Source organism: Lepidochelys kempii, chromosome 9 (assembly GCF_965140285.1).
Source record: "Lepidochelys kempii isolate rLepKem1 chromosome 9, rLepKem1.hap1, whole genome shotgun sequence".
Classification (NCBI taxonomy): domain Eukaryota; kingdom Metazoa; phylum Chordata; order Testudines; family Cheloniidae; genus Lepidochelys; species Lepidochelys kempii.
Window position 1 is genome coordinate 97,718,281 of NC_136388.1, and position 22,877 is coordinate 97,741,157.

The 22,877-nt window shown below is 39.8% G+C and overlaps 1 protein-coding gene across 2 annotated transcripts in view; it reads right to left on the minus strand.

Annotated features, from left to right (window-relative positions):
* HTATSF1 (HIV-1 Tat specific factor 1) overlaps window positions 1-15,909 on the minus strand; it is a 22,517-nt gene extending 6,608 nt beyond the window's left edge. For both annotated transcript variants that reach the window (XM_073358458.1, XM_073358457.2), the window contains exons 1-7: window positions 15,582-15,909; window positions 12,295-12,493; window positions 11,902-11,949; window positions 10,124-10,278; window positions 8,886-9,049; window positions 7,025-7,124; window positions 151-240 (exon numbers count right to left, since the gene is read on the minus strand). In XM_073358458.1, the coding sequence (XP_073214559.1) occupies window positions 151-240; window positions 7,025-7,124; window positions 8,886-9,049; window positions 10,124-10,278; window positions 11,902-11,949; window positions 12,295-12,493; window positions 15,582-15,752 (927 nt within the window). In that variant the 5' untranslated portion in view covers window positions 15,753-15,909. The remainder of the gene's footprint in view (window positions 1-150; window positions 241-7,024; window positions 7,125-8,885; window positions 9,050-10,123; window positions 10,279-11,901; window positions 11,950-12,294; window positions 12,494-15,581) is intronic.
* Between the last annotated feature and the right edge of the window lie 6,968 nt (window positions 15,910-22,877).

The window sequence follows — 22,877 nt, forward strand, 5'->3', positions numbered from 1 at the left end:
AATTTGAAAAATGAAATTAAGATTGCATGAAAAACAAATTTCAGAGAACCAGAAATCTTATTCATAATTTAAGGAGCATGAACATCATGTATATTTGACTTGAAAAGGTTACAATAATTATGACCATTCAACATAATAGAAAATACCTACATCAAATAAGAGAACCTTCTTTACTTCTCCAAACTTTTCACATTCCGTCCGTAGGTCTTCCCTGATCTCATTCAGTACTAAAGGATCTTCCTGTATAGAAATACATAAATATATGGATTTGTTTAAAAAAAAAAACAACAACTGAAAATTCCCTTAAATGTGTGTAAACTGCAAACTGGAATTCACACTCTAAGGTCCTACAGTTTAAAGGAATAATAGTAGCCATGTATTATACAGGAAAACCACTAGTACTTTCCCTTATATAGTATGTTGCAAAATAATGACAATTGAAAATATTAAGAAATAAGCATGAAGCTTTGTTCCAAACAAATAGGAAACCAGTTTAAGTACTAACAGAAGTCTACCTCTAGGAATCAAATACTGCATTCTTTTCCAGACACCACCTCCCCAGAAAGCTTTATGAAATAGAGGAAGTTCAGAGAACAAAAGTGACCAGGGAGGAGCTGAAGGTTTAATGTGACCAGACATATTGATTTTTGAAATTATTTTGGTTTTAAAGAGCCAGTCTACAAGTCTCTGGTTTTATTGAAATTGGGATGACATCTCAATCCAAAGGATTTCTGACTGTCCTTTTCCATTCCCAGTGTACTACGGTATGTGCTTTAAAAATGTCAGGTCCTGCCTCTCAGTTACTGCTCAGCTGAGACTAAAATGTGTGGTGGAAGCATAAATCTACAGGCACTTAGAAGAAACCCTCTGAGGAATGAACAAGATTTAGTATTGTGAAATGGGATAATAGCTTGGAATAAAGGCAAATTTAGTATTGGTATCAGGGAAACTTCTTGATTGAAATAGGACACAATAAAGGCCTCATTGATTGGAACATCTAAAGCAACTTAAATTTCTAAAAATTTTCTAGAAAATAGTGAAATTATTCAAGAAACTACTCATCAGGCAGCCTCCTATTCTTAAGAGACCATGTCAAACTATCCCCAAATGCAGAGTACACATCCTATTGTGGCCACACTCCAGCAATATGAAGAATACGTATTACCTTCCTAACGCATAGTGCAATGTCTCTGCATATGCCCAAAACTATTAGAAAGACAAGGTGGGTGAGGTAATATTGGGTCAACTTCTGTTGGCAAAAGAGACGAGCTTTTGAGCTTACACAGACCTACAGCTACAGCCAAGCTTTTGAGCTTACACAGGGACCAATATAGCTACAACACAAGCGCAAACTACACCAGCCACTATGAACTAAACAGATCTAAACGGATCACATGGCAAACTCAGACCTAATTTGTGCACTTGCAGCATTCCTTTTCATATTATTTCTCAAATTCTGGACTGCTTTTTTCCAAATTAAATTGCACTTTCTAATTTTCTGTTCTTTCCTACACTCAGTGTTTTCTACTAGTATTTGCAACATCTCCTACTTTAGTATCATTTTTGAGTTTCATTAATATTGTTCACTCCCTCTTCCAAATCAAGATGTTTAATTAGATTACATTTGCCACCAATCCCTTTGGCATTCCATTAGATCTTTCCATCAAGATGCACTGCTGTTTATCACTGTCTCGGTGTATGGTCTTTCAGGCCTTGTCTTCACAGCTAAGAAGGTGAGATTTTTACCACAAGTAACTTGCAAATGTTAGTTCTCAGCGATGACCATGCACTTTAGTTTTACTGCAAGGTAAACTAGGGGAGGTCAACATGAAGCTATGGTGGAGTACTGACCTTACCTAGTTTACCACAAATGTTAGTTACTGAGAGGCTAAAAAAGCACCACCTAACAGTGAAGACAGGGCCTCAGCCAGTTCTGAACCCACATGATGGTTTTTCAACCAAGCCATTTTGATTTAAGAGTATAAGAATCTACCAAAGTTTACTAAAATGCAAACATTAAATCTCCCTATTTCCCTTATCCACTGAATCAAGTAAAATTATGTTTTAGAACTTAATATCCTCAGTATTTTAAGGGATTCATGCTAGCTGCCAAATCAACATTATTGGTGTGTGTTCTTTTGGGCAACTTTTTTTTTTGCAGGTGTAATTTTCTTTATTTTACTGGGGAAAAGGGAAAACCTACTTTCCTTCTGCCTCCCATTCAATTGCCACTGGCAACCAAAAAAACTGCATGCTGTTAAGATTACACCAGCTGAGAGTTAAGACTGCTTCCAGTCCAATGCCACAGTTTAGTTTTAATTATTTTTTTATCTCAAACTACTAGAGGAAATGTAATACCACTACAGTATTTATGGAATGGGTTCTCCATGGTACACAGGGATAGTTTTGGAATTTGGCATGTAAACAAATTTAATTTTGAATACTAAACTAAAATTAGTCTAGTTTTGTGAGATTTTTAAAATACAGGTCTCAAATACAGGTCCTAAATACATCCTCATTAAAGGGATATAAAGTACCGTAGTAGTGGACAAAATGTATTTTGAAAGCTGGAGCACATACCTCTAGCTTTTCAGAATTCACTGAAAAAATAGCCAAATTTTTTATTTGGCATTTCAGGAGACAATTTCTGAATTAAAATATTCTCACCTTTCTCCAATGTTCCTACAGCATTTGTTTTAGCAGAGCAATTACTACTATTAGACTAATCCTGCCTAAGCCTGAAGGTTGAGAGAATTTATCAGAGGGTATAAATTTGTGTGTTTTCATACCACAAATTCACAGATAGCATAGCTTGTGGAAAAGAAATAAAGTGAAGAAAATGGACAAAAGTTATTTCTCATGAATGTGGGCTTGAACTAAGGCCTTTTCTACATGCTAGTTTGGTCAGCAAAAGGCAGCTTTTGTCAAGAAAACAGTGGAGGGGTACACGCTACAATGCTCCTCCTGCTGACAAAACTCTCCTGCTTTGCCAACAAAATAAAACCACCTCAAGAAGAGGTGCAGGGCTTTTTGCAGCAAAGTTAGATTGACAAAACATCAGTGCAGACACGGCGTTCATTATGTTGCCTCTAGGATGTATCCCACCATTCCCACTGTGACTGCCCTGCTCGCTGTTTTGAACTCTGGTGCCCTGCATCCAGCTGCACAGGCATGTGCCCTTCCCCTTTCAAAATTCCAGGAAGTTCTGAAACTGCTCAGCGTGGAGAGCTCACACAGCTACTGCTCAGCTAAGCAGGCCAGCTCCTGGCAGCAAACACACTGTCTGGACTACAGGGGAGGGAATGGATCTCCTCGGTCTGTGGGGAGAGGAGACTGTGGGAGTACTCTGAGGGAATCACAGAATCAAAACATTCATGTGGAATCCTGCTCACCCCAGCACTAGGACCACAGCAGCAGGCAGGCAGGGCAAGCTGCTGCTTGGGGCGGGACACACTGCTGTGCAGAGCCAGGGAGGGAGGCAGGGGCTGATGTCGGGGTGTCCCATGTCCCCTGCTGGTGTACAGGTCTTCAATGAGCTGGGGTGAGGGGAACACCAGCTTATTGTACACCAGCTTCTGCCTCAGGACTGGTTGCTTCCATCTGCTGTCTGAACTTAAAGAAATGGTGCAGACACACTCATGTCTCCCCCTTCCCCTCCGCCCCCCAGTTCACGAGCTGAAAAGCAGCTGGCAATCTAGTAGGATGCCGATTGAGAAACCATCATGTAATGCTGTGCCTGCCCCATGAGGCATTGCAAACCCTCCCCAAAGCACCCTGCGGCCAGTTGCACAGTGGGATAGTTACCCACACTGCACTGCTGTGTGTCAATGCAAGAGCTGCAAGTGTGGATGCACTCCACCGACACAGGGAGCATAGTGTGGACATACTATGGTGGTGGCGGTACCTCAGTGTAACTTGAGTCGACAAAACTCTAGCGTAGACAAGGCCTAAGTTATTTGTGGTCATTCAGGGTTTGATCCTGCAAGATGCTGATCATTCTGGCCCAGTCCATCTAAGAACTTAATGACACACTCAACTTTAAGCATATGAGTAGGATCATTGACTCTAATGGACCACTCATGCTTAAATTTAAGCATGTCCTTAAGTGTTTTGATGGATCAGGTCACAATGCACCACATGTTGCAGGACTGAACTTTTAGCAATATCAGCAACTCACTGTCCAGATTTTTTTTTTTAATACAAAGAATGGACCTGAAATTATTTTTAAATATATTTGTCCCAGTTTATAGAGCAAGAGCACTTTAGTGAAACTTTGCAACTCATATAAATGTATATTTGAGATGAGACTGCCACATAGCTTAGCGATACAAAATGACTTAAGATAGTTAAGACCCAGGCAGACTGGGAAGAGCTACAAAAGGATCTCTCAAAACTGGGTGACTGGGCAACAAAATGGCAGATGAAATTGCATTTATCAACATTAAAAGTAATGCACATTGGAAAGCATAATCCCAACTATACATATAAAATGATGGGGTCTAAATTAGTTGTTACCACTCAAGAAAGCGATCTTGCAGTCATTGTGGATAGTTCTCTGAAAACATCCACTCAATGTGCACCGGCAGTCAAAAAAGTGAAAAGAATGCTGGGAATAATTAAGAAAGGGATAGATAATAGGACAGAAAATATCATATTGCCTCTATATAAATCCATGGTACGCCCACACCTTGAAGACTGGGACTTTTCAGCTTGGAAAAGTGTCGGCTAAGGGGAGATATGATTGAGGTCTATAAAATCATGACTGTTGTAGAGAATGTAGATATGGAAGTGTTGTTTACTACTTCTCATAACACAAGAACTAGGGGTCACCAAATGAAATTAATAGGCAGCAGGTTTAAAAAAACAAACAGCAAGTATTTCTTCACACAACACACAGTCAACCTGTGGAACTCCTTGCCAGAGGATGTTGTGAAGGCCAAGACCATAACAGGGTTTAAAAAAAGAACTAGATAAATTCATGGAGGATCGGTCCAATCGATGGCTATTAGCCAAAATGGGCAGGAATGGTGCCCCTAGCATCTGTTTGCCAGAAGCTGGGAATGAGTAACAGGGGATGGATCACTTGATGATTACCTGTTCTGTTCATTCCCTCTGGGGCACCTGGGACTGGCCACTGTCGGAAGACTGGATACTGGGCTAGATGGATCTTTGGTCTGACACAGTAGGGCCATTCTTATGAACCCCATATAATCAATTAAAACACAATCAACTTCAGCTATGTCTGCAGGTTGAGGTAATAGCTTTGAGCATGCCCATACATACTTCATGTTTTTAAACAGAATGCTACATTTATAAATTCAGTTTAATTAGAAGATTTAAATTATGATCTTTAGAGAGCTGAGTTGGAAATTCTATGAAAAGTGACACGGTCAACTGAAACGTGGCTTTTTTGGGAATGTGGCTGTGTACTTTAAAATCGAGTTCTGATTTTTCTCCATCCCCTATATTTCCCTTTTCCTAGCACCTGACATTCACTATTCTTTCCTCTACCTTCTCCATGAGATGCAGATTTTTGAGAATTCACAACTGCATAGAATAGGTTAGAGATGAAATTCAAATTTTTAATGTTTAAACTTCAATATTTTAAGATTAAACAATTTTTGCTATTTCGCAGAAAAATACAATTTGCACTTCTTCAACAAAGGAGTCCCAACAAATGGAGAACTACAGACCTGGGATTACTTAAACATGACAGGTTGTCATGATATTCACAATGAAGTGTAATGATACTAGGTTAAGCTGACAGTGAGAAACAGGTTGTACTCTACTGACTCCTTGCTGACTTTTTCAAATCTTTTGTCCAAGATATGTATCAGAATTTTAAAGCTTGCAAGTCTTCATTGTTAGTTTTAATAAACCCCCAGCACAGGGGCCACCACTATAGAATACAGCAGCTGGGCCACTGTGAAGTGCAGAAGTAGGTGGTGATTAACCGTGAATTTCCTCCCTTTTGTAGGTTTAATTTTGACTTATTTTACACAAATCATAAAATAAACAAAATGACAACAGGCAAAAACAATTAACTAAACTGTTTTTGAGTAATATAATTTGCTCTGAAAATGTACATTGACACTGACCAACTTTGTAAAGTGCTTTAAGATTTATTGATAAAAAGCACTGTAAGAGCCAGATATTATTCCAGTTACAATAAACATCATGATTCCATTATAATGAGCTAATCAAAAATCCCTTAACTGTTGGGGAGGAGGAATAAACTACGAAAGCTCAGCTAGTGTGTCAGTGCTTAGTGAAAATAAGCATAGTCATCCATATTCTCCACTGTCATTAAAATAAATAAGTTCCATAGGAATAGTATTTTCAGGTCGTCTCAGCTGAAGTATGAAAAGTCAGATAAAGCTGAAGCACCATTTCAATCCTGGCAACTGTATGATTCTGTTCTCCCCTCCCACTGCATTCCAATATGGCTGCTTCCTAAATTTCCCCCTAGCTGCCTGGGTGCAGAACACAGAACAGTCTCTGTTCTCATTTGCTGGTGCCACAACAACCTCCAGCAACCAGGGGCAACAATTGCAGGGCAAGAGCAGCCCTGGGATGGAGCATGCTCAGCGTAAATGGTAGCTTCAGAGTATTTGCTACCAAAATAACAAGTTTCTATTGAGCATGTGCAAAGTATAATTTTTCAGATTTTAACTGGGCCATATTTGGGTCAATTTCCATAGGAATGGCAAATGGCATCTATGACAGCAGTGTGACACACACACACAGCCAAATTTTAAGCCCCTGCTCCAAACCATGGAGGCATTAGAGCTTCTCAAGGAAGTAGTTAAGATTTTTTTTTTTTTAAAACATGGGCAAGGCAATATTTTTCCCTAGCTTTGTTCTTGGAAGTAGATGAACCATGTTAGCTGAAGATTTTTGCCTGAACAGTTAACATTTGCCAATGTTATAAGCAACTGAAAACAGGGTCTTATAATGGTAAATGATGGGCAATGTTGACTATTGCCAGCACTACCAGCTTCACCTAATATTTACTTCTTCCTACCTCAAAATCCTTTGGGTGGAACATGTTCCTGATGATAACAACACGCTCATGTCGCTTTCGAGCTGTGGCATCTTTCTTCTCAGGCCTCCAATCCAATTGTCTAATGAAATGAAGCAATAGTAAGAAGACATTGTTGCACCTTTCTTCAGTTTCTACAAGTATTTGTTGAAAAAAAATCATTAATTTGACATACAGATTTCAGTAGCGATAGCTATTTTGGTTCTAAAGAATTATTTAAATCTTCTACAAAATGGAATGGAAAGGTGATCAGTAAGTTAATCACTGTTCCTCTTACAAAGCAGCTTCAAATACCATAAACATGCACAAGAATGTCATGTAGACAAGCCAAATTTAACGTCAGGGGTCAATGTAGTCTACTGAACATCCAGCTTTAAAGTACAACAAACATCTAAAGATTCCCAAAAAGGTCTTTGAAAATTGTTCTGACATGATTTTATTTGTATTCTCTTATAAGCTCACACGGTCTTACAGTAAACGTTTACTGCTTGCATTTCAAGGTCTTCATGTTCTTTATAGTACATTATCTCAAAAATATAGTGCCATAATGCACACCCTTTGCCACACCCTGAATTTTGTTGCTAATTTATCTGTTCTGTGAATTCTCATTTTGACTATGGTTGGGGCTTGTAGGAATTGTACCTACTGTACTATTCTTTAGCTGAAACTGGGCTTGATTCCATTAAGATTTATGATCTCAATCTTAGAGAAAAGTCTGATTTAGTAAAATTGCTTATTCCTGCTGCTTCTGGTGAAGCATTCTTGGATTTCTATGAAGGTCACTCTGCAAGTTGATTAAGGAGCACAAGCCATTTAAAAGTCAGCGTATGAAAGTATTAATTTTTTTTTTAAAGTAATACCTAAGATCAGAGGTGAAAATACATTGTTTTCTTTGTGCACTTGACAGAACCTCCTTCATAGTTTCACTATTTCCCAGGCCTAGTCAGTTTCTCCTAGGGACAGAGAAACATTGTAAAAATAATAAATGGGCACGGAAGCCCAGAGGCAGGTATAATAATTGAAATCTAGTCAACTTTTAAAAAACAATGTTAAGTAGTTTCAAGTTAAACTCTTCCTTTTAATTATAATAAAATTCGCATCACTATTTATTCCTTGAAGAAAAACAGCAGTCCAGGGAATTTTAAAATGCTTTGCATTGGAATGTGCAGTATTTCAAAATCAAATTTTATATGGAATTTTCTTGCTTCCAACAGTAAGAATTTGCTTGATTCTTTAAGATCACATGTAACTCACCTCTACATAAGAAAAATTTTAAATAAAAACATTTGAATGCTAAAAGCAGATGTCTGTGTATAAATGGGCAAAAATAGAAAGCAGTGTACTTGTTCATATACTAATTGGAACCTCATGCTAACTGCTCTAGAATTTTTGAAAGTGTAATGCAATTATTAAATTTAACTAACTGTAACATGCAGGAAGCTAAACAGTGTTGTCTCCTTATAGGAGCAATGTTAATCACAAGAAATAAAAGTGACTCTACAGGGTTCTGCAGATTCACTAACGTAGGAAGAGAAACTTCCATCACATTTAAAAAAAACCCAAAAAACATACCAACAATTCCTGCCTCTCAGCTGTAACACTCCATTCAGAAGAAAGTAATGGAAGTCTTTGGATCTCTATGGACTCCAACCAAACATGACAATCCAAGGGACTTTCAAGACGCCAGCATTTAACTCATATTCCTCACCCCACCCCAATGAAATAACTCTAAACCTAATCTTTGATCTTTAATTATTGGTATAACATTGAATAAATGAATATAAAAAAAACTGTTTTAGCTAAGACATTTAGAAAAAACATTTTACTGAAAAAAGTTACAAACTTTTGTTGTTGAGACAGCCTCTTCTTGTAGTCTTTGCATTTCTTCTTCTTTTTGCTTGCATCATACTCCCCCTTTAGTTGAAACTTTGCTACTTCAACATGCAATTTGTAGCCTCTAATCTCATCCTCATCCAGAAGTCTTAATGCAAGCTCAACTGATTCTCGCTATTTGAAGATAAATCAAATTATAGTAAGCCTTAAAACAAGCATAATCAATGAGAAGGTTTTGATTAAAAAAATTAAAAATGAGTTCCTCTACGCCCAAACAAAGCTTGAACCTGTTTACAAAAATTAATGTTAAAAAGGGGCTACTTTTAGTGTTGCTCGACTCTGGCCCAAAACCACATTTCACCAGTGTACTTAACAGACTCACTCACCCACCCCCAACTGAACTTCACCAAGTCACCACTTCTCTTCATTCCAATCATTTCTAAAAATGAACTATGACCATTCTAGTAAGCTACTATAATTATAGGGAAGAATTAAAAAAGATTAAGATAAAATTTTCAAAAGGACTTAAGTCCCACTTTCAAAAGTGACAGACTCAGGAGCTTAAGCCTTCCTGAAAGTCAATTGGAAAGATCCTCATTAGTTAAATACCTCAGTCAGTATTTTGCAGCCTGCATTCTGAAAATACAAATAGTTAACAGAATTCAGAAAAACTATCATGACAATACTATGGCCATAATGTTGTGATGCAGCTTTTCTGAATTCTGCCCCTGTATTAATTATTTAATATTTGTAGTGCATAGGGTCCCCCTGTGGAAGACACTGTACAAACGTAACAAAAGATGGTCTCTAACCCAAAGAGCTCCCAGAAGCTTGCAATTAAGTAAAATGAGTGAAAACAGGTGCATACAATGGACTGTGGGAGCACAAGGTAAAGACTGTGAACACCACTATAATCAGTGGTCATCTTAAGGCATCAGAATGCCCATTCAGAGCGCCCTATCAGCAACATCTAATAAAAACCAACAGTGGTTGGTAAGTGTCAGGAAAAGTTGCATGCAGTGTTGTAGCCATGCTGGTCCCAGGATATTAGAGAGACAAGGTGAGTGAGGTAATATCTTTTATTGGACCAACTTCTGTTGGTGAAAGACGATAAGCTTTTGAGCTACAGAGAGCTCTCCTCGTTGGAGAAAAGTTGCAGCCTTTCATATTTGACAATAAAGAACTACTTTGTCATGAAGCAGAGCCAACAAAAAAAAAAAGTAATATTACACTGAGTACACCACTGACCTTGAGATAACAACAGAGGCCATCTCCTTTAAGATTTCCTTGCTTGTCTTTATAAAGTTTAATTTTATGTTCTTCTGTCTGAGGATCTCGCATAATGATACCACACTTCGACATAACCTGTATAAACTCATCCTTTGTAATGTCTGGAGGCAAACCTGCAAAGTAAATTCAACCATATAAATCTAGAATGTATTTATATAGTGAATTCCAAATCCAGTTTTTCAGCACCACTAAGCCCATTTTAAAAAGGAAACAAGAATGAATCAGTTATTAAATGAAAAATGTGTCAGTGCAATGTTATGGGTGAGATTTTACATGAACAAAAATAAATTTTTGTGCACTAATTTAGTTTTGAGCATGTTTTATTTCTCGTTAATTGAATGTTTGGTAATCTTTCTGCTTTTTAAGCAAGTGAATTGTGGAAATGTGATGGTTTCTATGGTAACCATTAACTTCTGATTTTTCTGATCTGTAGATGTAAAGTCTGTGTTGCATTAAGTGTTTTTGGACTTAAGTTTCCTTCATATCCCAAAACAATGACATAGCAAACACATTACCCTATGGGCAAATAAATATATTAACCAATGCACAGTTTTTCATGGTGCACACGTTTAGGTATCTTCCCTTTAACTGGGATAAAAAGTTAAGACACTGCAGAGCCAGTACAATTGTCATTCTTACCATTTTTTCCTAATTTAGTACAACATGCCTTCATTTAAGACTTTGCACATACTGAAGTTTAAAATTTTTAAACAAATGAGTTATTTGAGCAGAAGAAAAACAGCATTTGAAATATTTTTAAATTATGAAGAATTCCTGAGTTAGCCAAGCCTAGAGAAAGGAGAGTTCTTAAGATATGCTGCTTCAGGTGCATGTTTTTCTTGTGCTCATGTAACTCAAAAAACAGCCAGTTGTATTACCTTTTCAAACAAATTCATCTTTGGGCTAAGAACAAGCATGAGAAGGCGCAAAAGATTTAACATTCGTGAAGCTACATTATACTGCTGTAAAATTGTCTTCCCTTCCCCTATTTATTCTGTTTTTTGCCTCCATTTACTATATCTTGACCTAGTCTAGACAGGGGGATTCCCAACCTTTTTCTTTCTGAAGTCCCCCCCCACATGCTATAAAAACTCCACAGCCCAGCTGTGCCACAATAACTTTTTCTGTATATAAAAGCCAGGGCCAGTGTTAGGGGTCAGCAAGCAGGGCAATTGCCTGGGGCCCCTTGCCACAGGAGCCCTTGCGAAGCCATACTGCTCAGGCTTTGGCTTCAGCCCCAGGTGGCAGGGCCAGGGCCCCAGGCTTTAGCCCCATGCAGTGGGACTTTGGCTTTCTGCTGAGGACCCCAGTGAGTCTAATGCTAACCCTAACTGGCAGGCCCCCTGGTCTAGACCAATGATTCATGAGTTGTGTCAATGTACCACTGCAATCTATGGAGCACTTGCTGGTGGCTCTTGGAGTACTGGGCTGGCCACACTGGGCTCTCTCCCCGTGTTTCAGCCAACTAAATTGTATTTAAACAGGTAAATTTATTCAACACTTTCCTAGTATTACTTTTCCATCTCAGCAACTACTGTAGTTGTCACAGGGATGTTATACGATCACAAATGTGAGCGTAAGTAGGCTGTGCAATTATGAAGGTGTGAAGAGGGAGCCAATCAATGAGACAATGTCCTAAAATGTGATCCACACTATTAAGTGCTCTGGAGCAGATTATTTATATAAATTGCCTAACACACCTTTGGCACTATATTAAAAAAAAAGTGATGACTTACCCGTCACATACACATTTGTGTTTTTGTCTTCTTCAACATGAAACCATCCTAAAAACAGAATCATAATTGTATAAGTTGTGCTAAACCCCCTAGAAATAGAACAGGATTTTAACATTAAGCTCTCATTTATCAGTTTCACTAACTAAATTTCCAAGAAGCTTCCACTTCACCCTAGGGAACTCAGAACACTATTAGTAGCTTGATTATATTTCACATTAGAAATATAGGTTTTTATAACTAATAAGTGCTATGCAATTTCAGAAGTGTTTCAAGAATTTTCAGAACAGATGCCTGAGCATCTCTACTGTGCATAATACTAATGCACAATTACATTTGCTCATTTTTTCTTAAATATTGTATATTTTCCAGCTTATGCAAAATGAAGACCCTTACCTGCATCGAGTTTTCTTTTTTCTCCTTTTTGTTTAGAATCTGTTTGTTGGGGTGCTTTTTTATTTGCCGACTGCTGTGCTCCTGCTGTCCTAGAATCCACAGCTGGCTTACTTTCAGTCTTTGAAGCAGAGGAACTGTCTAAACTATCTGTAGGGAAGCCATAGTTAGCATGATATGTTGCCAGGAAGTCTTCAGTCACCTAGAAAAGGAATGTTAAATATTAATCTATAATAGAGTTCAAAGATAAACCCCAGTAAATTACAAGTTTACTGGTGGTGAATTTCTGAAGATAACTACTAAAACAGTAATCCAGATGTCTTCACTTACAGAGGAAAATATAAACGCTCAAATGGACACTGCAGCTGAAAACTTAGAAATGCCAGGTATTAGTAAAGCCATACTGAGAAGTCGGCACACACTACTCAGGAACTTTTTTCTATATTGCAGACAAACACACACATTCATTAGTGCCCCCCTTTCCAAGGTAAAACTTTTAATACTTTCGCTTACTGAGTTACATTTGTCTGAGGCAGAAAGAAACCCAAAATGGAATACTAAGAACAGAACTCAATTGCTCTCGACCATGAGCAAGGAGAAGAAGTGACATTGACAGGCAGCCAAAAACCAAAACACTGATTATTAAATTGACTGCAACTTGTGGGCCTGTCTTCTTGAAAAAAGGTTTGCAGAGAAGATTGACTGGTGTTAATATAGTGTAAATCTTAGTATAGGCAATACACACTAATACATGATTAAGTCAAAGATCATATATTTTTGGCTCAGAGTATTACCTGAACATGTTAGCTATTTCCCTCCCAACCAAACCTCCCTGTGGAGAATGAGTGTATGAGCAGTGTCTAAATCGGTCTCTCACCCCAAAAATATACTATATTAGATTAGATGCAAAATTTACAATACCTTATTTGTTGTTAGATACGTTTTACTACTAAGGTTTTTACAAACTATTTGCAGTACTGTATAGTTGTAACAGGACAAGAAAATATACTAGTTGAAGTTTAGTTTGACATTTTAGTATCACAAAATGGTTACAACCGCTTATTGTTTAAACCAACTTTTCCACTGTCAATATGGTCAAGTTTTCAGACAATCTTTTCAAAGATGAGAACTCAGCGTTGTAAGAAAAGGTTAGGAGTTTAGTGATTTGCCAAATTATTGCAGAACCATATAACGCTAAATTCCAGTGTTTATAAATCGCTAGTATATCGCGATGTAAGTGTAAGAGTTTGGTTACGCAATAGAAAGTCTGTCCATCTCAAAAGGCCCAGGCCTAATTTAGGAGGGATGCACTGACCTTTGCAGAATCTTACATTATGAACGAGTCCAGTGGCACCTTAAAGACTAACAGATTTAATTGGGCATAAGATTTCATGGGTAAAAATCCCACTTCTACCCCCTTACACTATGTAATCCGCACTATATTTGGCTCCAGCCAATCCGAACAGCTCATTACTTTCATGGGAGCTGAATTTTATTTTAAAGAGTTTTTTAAAATTGTTTGAATTTTTTTTCAGTGAATAGTTAATAGTTTTGTTTATCAAATAACTTAATAAATCAGTGAAACAATACATCTAACTAGGTGTCCTGCAGCAGCATTATTTTTAGATTTGAGTGGGAAGAAAAATGTTCCAACAAAATGAATTTAAAATTACTTCAGACTACATTTCCAACTTTGTTTTATTTCTTGAAACTAGACTGGTTGCTAGTGCAAAACAATTTTTGTTAAAGGGGTTATTAATAAAAAGCCCTCAATGGAATATTAATATATTGGTATTCCATTTACCCAAGGCCAGCTGAGACCTATTATTCCAAACCAGGAAGATAAAGGGAAAACAACTGTTGCTGGGACTGATCTTCTGGAATATTAAGCAGACAACTTTATTATAATACCAGCCATGAACATAATAGCAGCTACTGTACTTTTTAAAAATGAATTTTTATAACTGTGAACGGTTTTTAATGCTTTGACTGGAACCTAAGCCCTCTCTCCCCCGCACAGGCAAGTGTAAACTCTCTCACAATTGCTGACCAATGGCCCTCAATCCTGTTCTGTAAAAAGAAAATTATGCTCTAATAAATTTGTTAGTCTCTAAGGTGCCACAAGTACTCCTTTTCTTTTTACAGATACAGACTAAGATGGGTGCTACTCTGAATCCTGTTCTGGTGGAACAAACTTTAAGAGATCATTATCATTTCAATGCACATTTAGTCATCAGGTTCACTTAAGGGGAGGCACAAACCATGAGCAAAAGAATACTGGAAGAAATACTTATGGCTTAAGAAATCAAAAAACTTAAAATGATTAGGTATGATCCACACACACACAAAATGGGAAAGCATACAGACTCCCGACATGGACCTACAGTTACATCACGGCTAAGGAGAAAGCCCCATATGCAGTGCTCTATAAAAGGGTGTGAAGTGGCTTGCAAATTACAGACCCACCATACAATTTCCTTTCCCTAATGTCTGCATCGTAGCTCACGCTCAAATAAATTGGTTGGTCTCTAAGGTGCCACAAGTACTCCTTTTCTTTTTGCAAAGACAGACTAACACGGCTGCTACTCTGAAACCAGTACAGCAGCAGAAATTCTGATGGAGTGTGAATTGAGCCAGTCACCTGAGCCACTCTCATAACTGGGTTGCCCAGGGATTAACTCCTCCTGCATTTAATTAGCTCTTAATGCTATCTTCCCACCCCTCTTTGGGAAGACTTATCCCACAGTATGTAATAAAAATGTATTCCTCCAGGAATTTCTGAAACACTGCTGCAGATGCCAAGACAAAAATCTTCTGCAAAGGCAGATTTGAAGGAAGCCCTGAGAACTATCAGAGCCTTCTCCCCGCCGCCCCTTTTAGTTACCACCCAGATACCAAAGCTCCCTGCGTGTTATACAAGAAAGTACCGCGGGAAAGAGAAACCCGGGACACAGTAATGCGGGGACACCTAGAGGCGAGGGAAGACCGTAAGTTACACATGAGTTTGCAATAAGATGCAGCAGCTACAGAAGGCCAAGGCTTTCTTGTGCTGCAAAGGCATCGGCCCCCTCCGCCGTGACACGCCAGCCTCTCTGGGGCTCTGGCGCGCCTGCCGCCGGACTCGGTGTCGCGCTCGGCCCTGAGCCCCGCACCCGCCAACGGGAAAGGCTCCACCACACCGAGGGGAACCTGAAGCGGCCGCGGCCCTCACGCCCCCAGCCCGGGCGCCCCGCCCCCGGGGAGGCCCTGGGCAGTGCGAGCCGCCGCCGCCGCCCCCCGGCCCGCCTCACCTTAGGGAACCAGGCCTTCTTGTCTCGGTCCCACTCGTAAGCCGTCCCGTCCGCCGGGTCCACGTAGGTGAAGGGGTCGGGCTCGCCCTCGCCGCTGCGGCGGGCCTCGTACAGCTGCTGGAGCCGCAGCTGCTGGTAGAACTCCTCGTTCCCGTCCGAGCCGCCGCTCATCGTACAGGCCGGGCGCGGCGCCGCCTCCGCGGGCCCGGGGAACGCGCCTCCCGCCCGCCCGCAGCTCCGCCGCCTCGCGAGCAACGCGCCCCTGCCTCCCCTCAGGGAGGCAGCCGCTACCCCCCGAGTCCTGTTTATTTGCCGCCCGGCCCGGGTCTCAGTGCGCAAGAGCGGAAGTGACTTCTCTGCCTCCCGCCGGCCCCACCCCCGGAAGGGAAGGGGAGGGGAGGAACCATTCTGAGCGAGTGTAGGTGGGTATGGGTGGAAGGAATGGTCGTGCTCAACGGAGCCAACGGGCAAGGGCTGGGCCAGCACGTGGTCAGCTGCGGGCCAATGGGAGGCACAGAGAGAGCGATAGGCCCCTTCCTGGGAGCAGGCAGCCCGTGGCTTCTTTTCCCGCCTGGGGCGTGGCCTAGCGCAGTATTTCCTCAAGGGCGGGGCCTGGGAAGGTTCTAGATGGGTCCCAGACCAGTTGAGGGCTGGATTAACTGGCTCCTAGCCTAGGCAAACATGGTTTCTTGGGGGGGGAGGGAGCCCAGCTCATCCCATCCCATCGCATCGCAGTGCCCCTTTCCCCACCACCCGCCTAGGCCTGACCCAGTGCAGGGTGTTGTGGTGCTGCTTGGGTCATGGGGGAGGGCGGCCAGGCCCAACCCCAGCAGCACGGTGACCTGCACTGGACAGCGAGGCAGGGAGCCGGGCCCAGCCCTGCGGGACAGGCTGCCGCTGCGGGGCGAATGTGAGGGGAAAGAGCTGTCCAGCCCCCTCGCTTCCCAGGGCTTCGCTGTCGGGCGGGAGCAGGGCAGAGAAGTGTGAATGTGTAATGGTGGGGCGTGAAAGAAGGCAAAGTGCAGCTGGTGGGTTGCCTTAGTAAAAGATGGGGGAACCACTGACCTTGTGTCCTGCTCCATTCAGCTTTGGGAAAGGGACCCTGGTACCTGCTCCGGGCAGGCAAGCCCTTCCTCTCCCCCTCTCCACAGTCTGTCCTGGTCCTCTTTGTTCTGCGTGGGGTCTACTCACTAGGGTCTGCCCTGCCACAGGGTCTTTCAGCACAGGCCATCTCCTTTGCCACTCTCGGGCCCCATTGCTGCAGTTTATGTCCTAATCCTTTGTGGGCCATCATTTTAGCCTGGCTGTGTGTCACATATGGCCCCCTCAGGCATGCCCAGTGGTGATATCCTGGTGTTCTTGAGATGCCATCATGCTGCTGCCATTGCTCTTGTGCCATGATGCTAACTGTTTATCTTGTCCACTGTGCACTTTGGCAGCATGACTCGCAAAGTTTTTCTGAATGATAGCAGCAGCACACTGCCGTGTTAGTGATTCCTCCGCAGGAATCTCTCCACTCATGCAGTAGAAGCATACGCTGATGAGCAGTAGACTTGTGCAGCTGGTTTAGCTCAAAGGATGCCCAATAGTCCCATCGAAATCAAGACTGGCCTTCACATGTCTCTCATTCACACCTGCCTGATGTTCATTTCAAAGGATAGTGGAGGCCATCTTAATGCTCACTAAGGTAAGAAATACAGTTTCATATTATTTTATCTTATCAGCCTACATTTATACTCTCAATATGGAAATGTGTTTTGTGTATGCTGTCACATTTATGCAGAAAATGTCAATGCATCCTGATTAGTTCATCAGTATATATGGTAGGCAGCATCAGCAAAAGATTAAAAACTTATTCAGGAACACAGTGAACATTGGCAGTGGAAGTTGGATTTAAGTTCCTACAACTTGGTACAAGAAGATGCTTCCTATTTGCTTTATAGTGTGCCTAAGTTGTGGATCTTGTGTCTAGTGTTGATTTCTCTCAGACATTTCAAGCTCCATTTCATTTACTTTCATTGGAATTGAGCAGCTAACTTTCCAGACACGCCTTTATAAATTTGCTCTTTAGTGTTTCAGTGTATCATTAAGAACATAAGAATGGCCATACTTGGTCACACCAGTGGTCCATCTTGCCCAGTATCCTGTCTTCCGACAATGACCAGTGCCAGGTGCTTCAGAAGGAATGAACAGAACAGGGCAATTATTGAGTGATCCATCTGTGGTTGTCCAGTCCCAGCTTCTGGCACTCAGAGGTTTAGGGATACCCAGAGCATGGAGTTGCGTTTCTGACCATTTTGGCTAATAGTCAATGATGGATGTAATAGCCATTGATCATTCAAGAATATCAAAATATACTAGAATTGAACAATAATTCCTACTTCTGGTGTTGCACTGTTTTTCTGTGAGCAGGCAGCCATCTTCCATTTGATAGAAAGCCCATTTTCATAATGTTTTATTGGCAGGACTAAACAAAAAAAGATAGGACTATACACTGGTATTGCTTCAAAATGTTGTGTTGCCTCAGGTGTTGGAGCAGAGGACATGACCAAATGTCCCCTCTTCCAGAAGTGTCCCTTGCTGAAACTTCTAAAATACTTTTACTGTCTCCCAAATATCTGCTTTTTAGAAATCAAAGAATAGTATAAGTTATTCGTATTTACAGCTTCTAGAGAATGTATTTTGGCTCACTGTTCAAAAAGCTATACTGGTGCTGTGCAAATTACTAAATTTGTACTCTGAATTTTAAATTGTTTTTTAATGGGTGAAGATTGCTTTCTTAATGACAGTACCAGAGACTGACTCAAGTGGGAAATTAGTTAATTCTTCATCAGTGTCTATTGTATTTTAATTCCATTTGTCATGTTCTCAGTGCATTTGTGGAGAAGATGGGGATGCTGTATCAGTATTATTATAATTATTGTTGTAGAGTAATAGTCATCTACTTGGTTAATAAAGCACAACATTTAATGATAAAGTTCTTAATGCACCACAGAAATACTATGCATGAGCGTGCTTGTTATGAAGTAAAGCTGTTATGAACTTATAACCACCAAAAAACCCCATCCTTTGTGGGGTTTGAAGAACTGACTGCTATCACACACTCTTCTGGAGTTGTTGATTTTTGGTAAGCTTATTAGCATGTGGGTACATTCTTTTGTTGTTTTTAATGTGTTTTTTTTTCTGTAATGCTTTCAACCTTGAAAATAAATGTGCTTGCTTAGAAAGAGCTGTGTGGTAACTTCTAATTGAGGGCAATTATGCTGTTTATTGCCTCTGAAGAGAGAGCAAAGCACAGACACTAGTGTGTTTAGGCAGTCTGACTTGCTGGCAATAACACAGGGAAGTGTGCAGCCCCCGATCAGAAGGGAAAGAGACATAGGTCTCTACCCAAGAGAGATGACAGCTGGGAGCCAGAAGTCTAAAAATGGGTGTCGTTGCTGGACCATGGAAGGGGAATGCAGGTGCAGTTGCCCTAAACTGTGACCAAATCATCTAGTGATTTTTCAGAAGGTGATCGGGAGACTTTTTGAGTTGCAAGTATGTTTATTTGCAAAAGAATATGACTAGAAAACGTTTTTATGTGCATTATAAAGAAAGCATATTCTGTTGACTTTTGTTACATTAATTTTGGCTTAGGACTACAAAATTGAAGTATTTGTATAACTTATTTTAACTCTTCTTCTAAATAAAAACATAGTTGAACAAATCCTTACGGCTTGGCAACTGTTGATTGCTGCAGTTACAAAACAAACTTTTTACCCTATAATGGGAAGGGTATGCAGTCTAGAAGCTTTTTGGAAATCAATATTCTAGGAGCAAATATATCTTTACTGTCATATACACTGGAATGGTAGTAAAATCAGAGTAAAGCTCTGAGGAGAGACAGAGATCAGTTAATTTGCCAGTCAACAGACTGTCATATAAGATTGCTACAGCTATAAATATAGACTTTCAGTAATCCCTGGCTGGTATACAAAGAACATCCAATGTGTAGTTAGTGACATCTTTCAAGAATTTTCTTTTGGCAGAGCTATGATGATAGTGGTCCAAAGACTGTTTTACAATCAGTTACAAACTGACAGCTGAGAGGCATTTGAGTTACTTTTGTTTCAAAGCTTGCAAAATTAACATCAATTTTTTCATTAACCTAAATTTTATTTTCATATCTTTGAATAAAAGCATCCGCACACATGCCAGGAAAAGCTGTTTCCATGAAGTGTTGTTTTAATCCAGGAAGCTCAGCACAGCCTAAATTAGAGTGTTGAAGGAAGAACTACAATGATCCGGTTAAGGGAATTTGACATCTGCTGATCCAGATTCTGACTTCAGTTAAAATGGTGAAAATGAAGAGTAACTGAGATCAGATTATTGTAAGCATTTACAAAAACTGATTCTGATGTTTGTTTGGAGGCAGAGGGGAAACAACATCAATACAAAGTAATGTCTCTGAATGCTGTGAAGAGAATACAGCTTACATTTTATACTGCTTTGGTTGTTTTGTCAGATCTGTGTGTAACAGAGTTTCCCATATCAGTACCTTTGGCAAATACAGTAAGTATTTAACTCATATTTATGGAGGACTGGATGACTTGGGAAGTGGTAATGGGTTAATAGAGCTTTCTACCTCAGGGCAGAGTAGGAGACCATCCCAAATCATTAAGAGTCTGATTCTCAGAAGTGCTGAGCAATATACATTACCGGTGCTCAGCATTTCTTAAAGTCAGGCAGTACATGTCCAAAAGTTACCATCATGTGCCTGTTGGATGGCCTGTTCAGTAGTGTCAGTTCAGTTTCCAGTCGATAAATGTCCACATCAGAGTACCACCCCACATCTTACATTAATTAGCACCACTGTTGTCAATTTCAGTATAGAGACCAAGCATTAAATAAGTGTGGAAAATAAACTATCCTCTCACACATAAACATGATTCCTCCAGGTTGAGGCTTAGGCCTGCTGGCAGGGCAGTGTGAGGAATGCTTTCCCTGCTCTCTCTGATGTAATCGGTCAATGAATAATTAAAGGACTTCAGTATCTAGACCTAACAGTACATTTTTTATGAGCATTAAATGTGAAATTTTAAATTCCTCTTCATTTATGACTCGGAACAAACTTCTATTCATTTATTTTTTTAGTTTATCTTGCACTCCTTCTGGCTGGCCAGCACAGGCTTCCTAGCTGTTTTTAATTGGACAAAACAAAGAGCATATCTTCTGCTGAAATTGCAACCTGCCAACATACAGGAGGTATACGTAAGAAACATATACTTGTTTGTCCCCATTTTTAATCATATATGACTATTCTGTTTTAAAAAATTAAATACAGCGTAGCATTGACCAGCTGACTGATATGTATTACAGTATTTTGCTGTTAGGATTACAACATTGTATGATGTGTAGCATGCTTTTCAAGGAAATGAAAGCCAAAACACAACTGGTTTTTCAGCTGTCACATGCTGCTTCAGAAAATTGTGATGTTCCTTTTTGTATTTCGTCTCATTAATTTCCATGCAGTTGTCTGTTCTCAGATATATTCTAAAAGAGTTGAATAAAATGAAACAATTTGTAATTTATTAGTAAGTAATTACTTATTGAATGCAGGACATTATCCGTATCATATATGTTACAGCTGTAAAACATCCACTGGCTTACTATATGTGGTAATAATGTCCAGTGATGATAAACTGCAGAACCATGTGATAAATTGGCTGACAGTTTAAGCAGCCCAATCTGTCTCAACTGAGATTACTACTACCACTTCCAACCGCACAGCAAATTCAAAGAGATACCACTTAAAAATGTTTTTTTCTTTCCCCAAACATGGATTTCCCCTGTCCTGGCCTAAGACACAGAACACACAGTATTAAGTTTTAGAGCAATGATGGGTTTAAAATCCAATATCTTGAATCATCAAGGATAGTTTACAATGGAACACAGTACTTTTGCTAGCTCATGAGATAGCAGATTGCAAATTGCTACATTATTATATATAGAAAAGCTATTTTAGAGGTTTCAGAAATCTGTTATAAATACGTTTTCCTTCTCATAGACTGCTGTTGGATTTATTGTACTAATGGTGTTTCATTTTACAAGCAGAAACATATTAGAATAGTATCAATAAATTGTTTTTAAAACTCTCTAAAATAATTTCTCTTTAAAATCTGTGCTATTAAACAATATGCATGAGAATATATTGTGATATAAGGTTTGATTTTTGGATGACCTGTACAATTGATTCGTAAGTACTTCAGCCATCCCAAACTCATTCAGATAAAACTTTTACAAAACACCACACATTCAAGTATACATCAAGTATACGTGTGTTAAATGTGAAATATATAGTATAATACATTGATTAGTTTATTTACCTAAAGCTCCCCAGAAGAGATCAGATGTCTTTGTGTGCTAACTTTTGCATTTCAATCTCCTGGTTAGCTGACAGCAGCCAAAGGTGCAGTGAAGAGAGAGGAGATTTTTATGTTTTATTGAAGGGAGTTTCAGAGAGTCACATATCTTACAACGTTTGCATCAGTGCTTTGCATCAATGTGTGATGAGGTGTGTCATCTCAAACCAGCATCATGAGACAAATATTACAAAACAATGTTAAGATGTTGCACCATGATTATTTGATGGCTGGCTGTGACTCCATTCATTGATAAAAGGGGGTTCCCAGCTCTTCAGAGTTGATTATTAGTGCTCTGAATGTGACAGTTAGTAAAAATACAGTGTGAAATTCTGGCTCCAGTGAAGTGAATGGGAATTTTGTCATTTACTTCAATGGGGCCACAGGATTTCACCCTTTAGTAATCAGACAGAGAATTCAGAATATTTTTTAAAGGAAAATGCCTTTGGGCAAATCTAAATGGCCATTCTTGAGTTTCCAGAGAGGTTACACTTGGTTGTGCCTTACACTAGGGCTGACCTTGTAGTCCTTATGCACATAAGGTTCCAATTACATTCAATGGCCGTCTAAGTTGCATAAAAATGACAGGATCAGCCCAGTATGTTAAAAATTCAGGCCAATACTCTCCATATTCACAAAGAAAATGACTTCCATGAAATAGTTTACCTTTCTGCTGAATAGAGCATCTGCTGCAGAGCCAAAAATCATCCATTGCATCGAGCCTGTATTCTTTTGAATAAGTACCACTGATTGAAATGTACAAACACTTTAGCTGTGTGCAACTTTAGTTTATTCTTTAGTTGTAATATGCTTAGCAGAAATACATTACTGTCAGCAGGCAGCCCATGTTAAACTACTTACAGTAAAATAAGACTCTTTTCTGAGAAGCGTA